This window comes from Panthera leo, chromosome B3 (assembly GCF_018350215.1).
Source record: "Panthera leo isolate Ple1 chromosome B3, P.leo_Ple1_pat1.1, whole genome shotgun sequence".
NCBI classification, from domain to species: domain Eukaryota; kingdom Metazoa; phylum Chordata; class Mammalia; order Carnivora; family Felidae; genus Panthera; species Panthera leo.
Genome location: NC_056684.1, coordinates 119,256,059 through 119,265,877, shown reverse-complemented (window position 1 = coordinate 119,265,877; position 9,819 = coordinate 119,256,059). Strand labels below are relative to the sequence as shown.

The 9,819-nt window shown below is 38.4% G+C and overlaps 1 protein-coding gene across 1 annotated transcript in view; it reads right to left on the bottom strand.

Moving 5' to 3' along the window:
* Positions 1-1,198: 1,198 nt before the first annotated feature.
* Positions 1,199-9,819, bottom strand: part of YLPM1 (YLP motif containing 1) — a 75,540-nt gene continuing 66,919 nt past the window's right edge. The window contains exons 20-21 of the mRNA XM_042943805.1: positions 1,907-2,089; positions 1,199-1,591 (exon numbers count right to left, since the gene is read on the bottom strand). Coding sequence (XP_042799739.1) covers positions 1,943-2,089 — 147 coding nt within the window. The 3' untranslated portion in view covers positions 1,199-1,591; positions 1,907-1,942. The remainder of the gene's footprint in view (positions 1,592-1,906; positions 2,090-9,819) is intronic.

The following is a 9,819-nucleotide window of genomic DNA, read 5'->3' as shown; positions in this document are numbered from 1 at the left end:
ACTCAACGTCATAAACGCAGCTGAGAAAGATCAGTACATAGAAGTATACTGTCAGCCAATAAGCAACCAAAGTAAGTTGTTAAATACTACAAACAGTAGGTGTTATTTAATGAAACAAACTACACGTTCAATATTGACTTGTTAAAAGCCTCTTACATGTAAACATTCAGAATTTCAGAGAAGATAAAAAGAACAGAAAGTTGTGAGGATTCCCATTAAGTTGGTCTTCAGTACTGTAATTTCACGTTCTTGACACCCAAAGCAGTACTATTCGAATGCTAATAAATATCATCTCTGGTCACACGGTATTTAACGTAGGTCATAAAACTAAAAGGTTTTTGTCTGTAGCCCAAAAGTGAGTATTTCAAAATATTCAAGCCTTTTGTGAACACATTTAGAACTTGCAGAGTTGGATTACAAAGTGAAAACGGTGTTTGAGGAGGAAGGCTCTTCTCTAGGTCTTCTCTCATGCTAGAAAATGATATTTTTTTGCTTTGCAGAATAGAAGAGGGAAAAGAATGTTTTTCTGTTTTTAAATTGGAATGATATTTGGGTTTTAGCACCATATATTTCTAGGTTCCACCTGGTACTATCCACAAGAGGGGAAATTCTGTGCAGAAGGCCATGCTTTCCAATCATGAGCAATCTGGCAAGAACCTGAAAACTTGAAGGGCTTAAAGGCTGCCTGCCAGAGGGCTGCGCATCTCCATACTCCTTCCCTGAAATCTTGATGCAAACATCAGTTAATTCAAGTTCAGCAATAAGGCAACAAGTTCCTGAGTTCTATGGAGTACATCAGTTTTGTCCACCAGGAGTCAAAGCCAGATGAGGGAAAAATCAAAACATAACGGGGCATGAGGCAACAGCAAGAGGATCAAAGTAATAATAATGATAAAAAACAATAAAACATCGTGCTACAGAACTGATGTGCTCCAGGGAACTGATGAATATTTGCAGTTGTCTCTACTAGTCTTCAAGACGCAAAGATAAAGAAAGCTATAAAACAAAGATTACGGAGACTTCCTTGTGTTTACAATATGTGCTATGTATTATATTGAGCTATATAATATTCTATAGGAAAGAGGTTTTGGGATGTTCGGCTAGCACGTAATTAGAACACACCATATTAAAAAAGCAAAAAAAATAAAATTAAGAAAACGAGAGAAAGGGGCCCATGCTGTGTAGCCCATGAATCTCATCGGCTTTATCGTGAAAGTTTATTGTTTTTAATCCTAGTACAATCAGCTACCAGTTACATACAGTAAAAAACAAAAACAGCCACAAAGCAATGATGATAGAGATAGTCTGTGACATTGTACAGTGGAGGAAATATTTTCTGTTGGAATCTTCCAGCAGACCCCCACCTGGCTTCAGCAGTTAAGCTATCACTCCCTCCCTCCCCAAAATCGTTAAAAAGAAAAATTAATGTCTTGCTTGGGTACAGCAAGATTCTAATACCTCTTGGGGACACTGGAGAACTTTAAAAAACTAAAGTGGTAGAAACAAAACAAAAACTGAAACGTGGAAGGCAAGGTGACACACAACGAAGCTCCATGAGGCCGTGGCTTCAGATCACCTCAAAGCGAACCACCTGGAAAGAAAAGAAAAGGCTGTCATGCCAGGAGATAGCAGGTAGAAAAGTTCAGTAGACTTTAGTATCTCAACACTCTACTCCTCAAATCTACAGAATCCAAGCTTTTCTCAAGTCTTACGTTAAGTGAGCTGAGTTGTAGAAAACTGCTCCATTTTCCAATACCTTGCACTCTAAGTGTTGGCAACTAGCACATACTTAAGAACCAAAAAATAATACGAGAAGCATTTTTAGCAAAGCATGCTGTCTCCTTTATCTCAAACCCTTCAAAACAACCACACAGTAGAGGCTATTCATATGAGTGTGCAATCTTACCTTAGAGGAACAATGACTCCGTTCAAAAACTAAGTCTCATATATATTTGGTTCGATTGAGGGCTTTTTCAGCCAGGTGACCACTTTCATCTGTGATCTTCTCCCAATCAGTCTGTCCGACCACAAAACCTATGGCCCTTTTCCTATCCGCGTCCTTCTTTTCTTCCAGGTCTGCCCATCTCACCTAAAAAGAACACAGCATTAGGCTGGGCTTTAGGAAAAATAAATAAGCAAAGGGCCTCTTCCCTCTCTGGATAGTCTAGGGGGTAGGTAACTAATTTGAAACTAAGAATTAAAAAACATTGGAGATTAACTGGGGAGAAGTGGAGAAAGCCACATGTCTTAAGCTACAGAAAGGAAACTCTCTAGTCAGTCACCAAGTCCTAATCCTTCCAGCCCCTGGAAAGTTCAGCTCTCAGCTCAGTCCTGGCCCCTCCATTATCCTCTGTGGCTCCTTTCTGGTTCACTGACCTCATTTCTTCCTCTGCTTAGTCTTCCTACCTTACATGCTCACTCTCTCCAATCCATCCTGCCAGAATGATCCCCAAATACACACAGTCATGACTCTCACTGGCTTTAAATCTGTCCCCTGCCTGAAGAATAAAATCCAAGCAATAGGTCCCTTTGGATCTGGCCCTGTCTACTCTCCAGTGGCATTTCTGGGCAGTGCCTACAGCTTTTGTATAAGTAGTACACAATTATTTCTGGCTCTCAGAGCACAATGGGCCACTTCTCATCTCTGTAACCTTGCATATTCTAGCCTCCCTTCCTGAAACGTCTTTGCCCTAACCCTGTCCATCTGGCATGAGTCTAGTCATCAATCCTTGCTTTGTCTCTCTTGTTCTTTGCCAATCAAATAATTAACCATTGCTTCCTTAGAGCTACTTCTGGGTTTTGACACGTTTACTTTTGAACTTCCACACTATTTTGCAATGATCTACTTATAGACCTGCATTCCCTAATAGACTGTGAATACCCTAGGTCAACTGAGTTTTATTTGTCTCTACACAATAAATATTTCTTGAAATTTAATCTTAGAAAACAGGGAGAGAGGATTATCATTTTCATCCATGAGATAAAGAGATGAAGAGATGGACTCAACTGATACCATTTGGATATCAGTTATAATATTATAACTGTGGAAAAATTATAACTAAATGCATAGATCAGGGATATTTCCCATTGGCAGGTATTCTGACATTTAAAAATGTAAGGAGATACATTTTAAATTTTAATAATATATCAAATATAGATTCTTATATTAACAATTAAAAGAACAAGCAGATATATCACATTCTGCAAAAGTTGAAACACCTGAGAAACTATGAAACTGTGGACATAACACCAAAGTCTGCAGAGACTGTATTTTCAATATAGCTTGTGATTTATTCTCTGTGACAAGGAATGGGAACCAGAGCATGCATACTTCATGTTCTTCACACTGGACATGGAAATGCATCAGGGCTCTTAGAGGCACACTGACCTTCCGTATTACCATTTACCGGACTGGTAATGAATCCAAACAGCAACCACTTGGCCAAAGAGAGGATATGTAGTGATAGCAGTGGGGAAAAACTGATACCACCCAACTCTTTTTAAAGTAGATTTAGTGCGTGGAAAACCTAAATTTCCTTCATGGATTTTAGTAAAAAAGAAAAAAAAAAAGCCTACTTAATGTGGGCTTTATATACAGACATCTCTGGACTTTCTACTATGTATTTATGCTGATTATATTTATTTTGAGGGACTCATACACTCTCTCAGTTGCCCTTGGGATCAGGGGGATACATTTAGCAAAAGATGACTATGGCTGAGGAGGATGAAGGATGGACAGACGGACAGACTGGCCAGTGAACAAAGAAATGTTGTAACCAGTCCATAGTACATCCTTGACACAGAGTTAAACACACTGGTCGGTGCCACCCTGAACAAACTAAGAGCTAATTTTTAAGCCTGCAGTATAAATTCTAAGTCTTTAAAACTCAGATAAAATAAAGAACACAGGATTAAAAGAAAAAGTATGTAATTATTTCTTAGATAAGCAATATGTTTTAGCACAAATGCCCACAATTTTAAGTTGAAATGAAAATGTTTTATTCATATCGCTAACGTATACTGGTGCTGTATTATTTATTTACATGGTAGACTCCTCCACTGGAGGTCCGCTCCTTAAGAGGTCTCATCCACAGACCTGACAGACATTCAACATTGTAGAATGAGTGAATGATTACCAAAACACCAAATATATAAGAAGCAGAATAATGACTTTCAATTAGAAATGGTTTCTTAAATGTCAGTGTCTGTCCTAATCTTCCTAGAGGTACTTTTACTGAGATTTATAATCTTTTTTGCCACTTATCTTAGCCATTAAAAAAATGTTATAATACAGAAAAACCTTGACTAACACTCAAAGGTTTGAGGTACATATATTTTATCCACTGTCACTAAAAATATCTATAAAATGTAAATGTCCAGCAAATAAGGGATCTGTTCACCTTCTACAGATATCGAAGAAACACAAAGTCGCCTTGACCTGCCATTTTATGCCCAATTAAGCAAGCAAAATTTTTAAAAAATTGTATTTAAAAAACCTAGCCATTTTGGTAAAACTCTAGTATGATCAACTCTACATAACTACTTGTTACAGTGGACATTAATCCTAGGAACATATCTGGTATTTGTAAAAAGCTGAATTAAAGGAATCAAGAGACCCCCGCAAATGAATAAATTATGAATTCTGCATTTGTTGCTACCCAAAGGATCTCCTTGTAGTCTGATTTTCGTGAGTGGTTTGAGAGTTAAAAACTATTTGAAATGAGGATGTGAGGCAGGGGAGGAGAGACAATGATAAGTCGTTTAAAGAACGGGGATGTGGGGGTTAAGAAGATGGCAGCAAAGTAGGAGGACTCTAGGCTCACCTTGGCTCATGAACACAACTAGATAACTAGCAAATCATCCTAAATACCTAGATATTGATCTGAAGACTGGCAGAACCAACTGCAACAATTAAAGGTAGAGAGGAGGCCACATCAAAGAAGGCAGAAAGTGCAGAGACAACAGTTTGGGAGAGAAATGGATGGTGGCCCCTATGGTAGGCAGGGAGCAATGGTGGGAGAGAAGGGCGAGAGACACACTAACACACTGGGGAGCATCCGGGGAAAACAAATCCCACAGTAAGAGAGCAAGAGGGGCCAAATTTCATGATTTATGGCAACCAGCGTGGAGTTTTAAAGGTCGGCAGGCTTGGCTGGAGGAGAACCCTTAGGGCACTGCCTTTCTCTTAAAGAGAAGGCAGGCAAACATACAGCATGGAAATAGCGATCTGAAGAGCACTGGGGAGGTTACTCGCTCATCTCAGAGTATGTCCCAGAAAGACAGAGTTCACTGAGAGACCCCTCTGGGAACAAAGAAACTGGCCTGCACCATTTCTCAACCCTGCCCCTCAGTATAAGCATAGGACTGCCCGTGGGAACCAGTGTAAAGTGCCAACACTTACTACCTAACTTGCTTAAACCAAGCCCCACCTCCCTGTGCTCTGGTAGAACTGCCTCTCCCACTCACACTTGCCTCAGTCCCAGCATGGTAGGCTCCCTCCTCCAGAAGACCAGCCCAAACCCTTGCTCACACTGTATCTCCCCATGTAGGAACTTTTCGGAGCCTTGGTTCTGGCAGTGATGGTGACAGGTCTCATTTCACAGACAGACCAGAGCACATATAGTTAAAATGCACCACATTATATAGTTAAAACACACCACATTTAGGCTAGGGACCAAACATTGCCCACAACAGACAAAGAAAGCCTCTGCAGATGACTGGCCTGAAGGATAAAATGGCCAGGACAAAAAAGCAGAAGATACGCAAAACACACTGGACACACTCCCAGAAGCACCAGGCCCTAGGGAACAGAGGATACCACAAAGCAGAGCACTACAGGACCTCTTCTTCATAAGGTCATTACCCTTAAGAATAAGAGATATAGTTGACATTCCTAACACACAGAAGTAAGCACAGAGACTTAGACAAAATGAGAAGACAGAAACTTACTGCAAATGAAAGAACAGGACAAGGCCTTGGCCAGAGAGCTAAGTAAAACAAATATTAGTAACATGCCTGATAGAACATTTAAAGTAATGATAATAAGGATACTTACTGGACTTGAGAAAAGAGTGGAACACATGAGTGAGACTCTTAACACAAAGATAAGGAATAACATAGCAAAGATATGAAATAAATGAAATGAGAAACACGGTTAATAGAATAAACAGCAGGCTGGAAGAAGCAGAAGAATGAATTAGCAATCTAGAAGACAGAGTAATGGAAAGTAACCAAGCTGAACAAAAGAGAGAAAAAGAATTATGCAAAATTAGAACAGACATAGGGAACTCAGTGACTTCATCAAATGTAATAACATTCATATTATAGGACTCCTACAAGAAGAGAGAGAAAAGGGAGCAGAAAACTTATCTGAAGAAATAATAGCTGAAGAATTTCCTAATCTGGGGAAGGAAACATATCCAGAACCAGGAAGCACATCAAAATCAACAAAAGCAGATCTACACCAAGACATATTGTAATTAAATTGGCCAAGTGTAGTGACAAAGTTTTAAAAGGAGCAAGACAAAAGAAGGTAGTGACTTACAAGGGAAAACTTGTAAGGTTAGCAGGAAATTTTTCAGCAGAAACTTTCTAAGCCAGAAGGGAATGGCATAATATATTCAAAGTGATGAAGGGGAAAAATCTGCAGCTGAGAATACTTTATTCAGCAAAGGCTATCATTCCAAAGAGGAGAGGCAGTTTCCCAGACAAACAAAAAACTAAAGGAGTTCATGATCACTAAACGAGGCCTGTAAGAAATGTTAAAGGGAACTCTGAGTGGAAAGGAGAAACCAGAAGTGACAGTATAAAGGTAGGAAAGACAAAAGCAGTAGCAATGAATATTTCTGTAAAATATCAGTCAAGGAACTCACAAACTAAAAGGATGTAAAATATAACAACATATCCCAAAAATGTGGGGAGGAGAGGAGAAAAGAATGGGTTCAAACTTAAATAAGCATCAACTTAATATAGACTGCTATATTCAAAAGAGATGATATACAAACCTAATGGTAACCATATATCAAAACCATTAATAAATATGCAAAGAATAGAGACAAAGAAATCCAAAATATCACTAAAGAAAATCAGCAAATCATAAAAGAGAGAAAGATAAGAAAGGATAAAAGAAAATCTCCAGACAAAACCACAAAACAAATAATAAAATGACAAATACATATTTATCAATAATTACTTTGGGGGTGCCTGGGTGGTTCAGTAGGTTAAGTGTCCAACTCAGGTCATGATCTCACAATTGTGAGATCGAGTCCCATGTTGGGGTCCACGCTGGGCATGAAGCCTGCTTAAAGATTCTCTCTCCTTCTCTTTCTGCCCCTCCCTCACTCACACATCCACACATTCTTCCTCTCTCTCAAAAAAAATTGTTTTGAATTTAAATGCATTAAATGTTCCAATCAAAAGACATATGGTGACCAAATGGATAAAAAAACGAGACCCATCTATATGCTGCCTACGAGAGACTCATTGTAGACACTTGCAGATTGAAAGTGAGGGGATGTAGAAACATCTATCATGCAAATGGATGTCCAAAGAAAGACCAAGTAGGGGCACCTGGATGGCTCAGTCAGTTAAGATCTGACTTCGGCTCAGGTCATGATCTTGCAATTCATGAGTTTGAGCCCCGCACTGGGCTCTGTGCTGACAGCTCAGAGCCTGAACCCTGCTTCAGATTCCATGTCTCCCTCTCTCTCTGTGCCCCCTCCCCCCACATTCACATTCTGTCTCTCTCTCTCAAAAATAAGTAAGAATTAAAAAAAAAAAAGAAAGCACAAGTAGCAATACTTACATCAGACAAAATAGACTTAAAAAAGACTGTAACAAGAGACAAAAAATACTATATAATAATGAGAGGGACAATCCAATAAGAAGATATAACAATTGTAAATATTTATGCACACAACAAGGAAGAACCTAAATTCATAAAACAGTTAATAACAAATATAAAGGAACTAACTGATAATAATACAATAATAGTAAGGGACTTTAACAGCCTACTTATATCATTGGACAGATCATCCACAGAAAATCAACAAGAAAACAATGGCTTTGAATGACACACTGGAACAGGTGGATTTAACAGATATATTCAGAACATTCCATCCTAAAACAGCAGAATGCACATTCTTTTCAAGTACATATGGAATATTCTCCAGAATAGATCACATATTAGTCCACCAAACAAGCCTCAGGAAATTCAATTAGATCAAAGTCATATAATGCATCTTTTCTAACCACAACACTATGAAACTAAAAGTCAACCACAAGAAAAAAACTGGAAAGAGCACAAATATATGGAGGTTAAATAACACGCTACTAAATAGCGAATGCGTCAAGCAGGACAAAAAAGAAGAAATAAAAAGGAAATGGAAACAAATGAAAATGAAAACACAATGGCCCAAAAACTCTGGGATGCAGCAAAAGTGGTTCTAAGAGGGAAGTATATAGCAATACAGGCCTATCTCAAGAAGCAAGAAAAATCTCAAATAAACAACCTAATCTTACACCTAAAGGAGCTAGAAAAAGAACAACAAACAAAACCTAAAATCAGGAGAAGAAAATAAATGATAAAGATTAGAGCAGAAATAAATGATATAGAAACTAACAGATCAATGAAAGCACGAGCTGGTTCTCTGGAAAAAAGTCAATAAATTATATTGATAAACCTCTAGCCAGACTTATTAAAAAAAAGGGAGAGAGGACTCAAATAAGTAAAATCACAAATGAGAGAAAAGAAATAACAACCAACACCACAGAAATACAAACAATTATAAGTGGATATTATGAAAAACTGTATGCCAACAAATTGGACAATCTAGAAGTGGATAAATTCTTAGAAAGATATAAACTACCAAAACTGAAACAGGAAAAAACAGAAAATTTGAACAGATTGATAACCAGCAAAGAAATTGAATCAGTAATCAAAAAATGTCCAACGAACAAAAGTCCAGGACCAGATGGCTTCACAGACAAATTCATTTAAAGAGTTAATACCTATTCTTCTCAAACTATTCCAAAAAATAGAAAAGAAAGGAAATTTTCTAAATTCATTCAGTGAGGCCAGCATTACCCCAATACCAAAACCAGATAAAGACACCATTAAAAAAAAGAACTACAGTGAAGAAATGGGCAGAAAACATGAATAGACATTTCTCTAAAGAAGACATCCGGATGGCCAACAGGCACATGAAAAGATGCTCAACGTCGCTCCTCACCAGGGAAATACAAATCAAAACCACACTCAGATATCACCTCACGCCAGTCAGAGTGGCCAAAATGAACAAATCAGGAGACTATAGATGCTGGAGAGGATGTGGAGAAATGGGAACCCTCTTGTACTGTTGGTGGGAATGCAAACTGGTACAGCCACTCTGGAAAACAGTGTGGAGGTTCCTCAAAAAATTAAAAATAGACCTACCCTATGACCCAGCAATAGCACTGCTAGGAATTTACCCAAGGGATACAGGAGTACTGATGCATAGGGGCACTTGTACCCCAATGTTTATAGCAGCACTCTCAACAATAGCCAAATTATGGAAAGAGCCTAAATGTCCATCAACTGATGAATGGATAAAGAAATTGTGGTTTATATACACAATGGAGTACTACGTGCCAATGAGAAAGAATGAAATATGGCCCTTTGTAGCAACGTGGATGGAACTGGAGAGTGTGATGCTAAGTGAAATAAGCCATACAGAGAAAGAAAGATACCATATGTTTTCACTCTTATGTGGATCCTGAGAAACTTAACAGAAACCCATGGGGGAGGGGAAGGAAAAAAAAAAAAAAAGAGGTTAGAGTGGG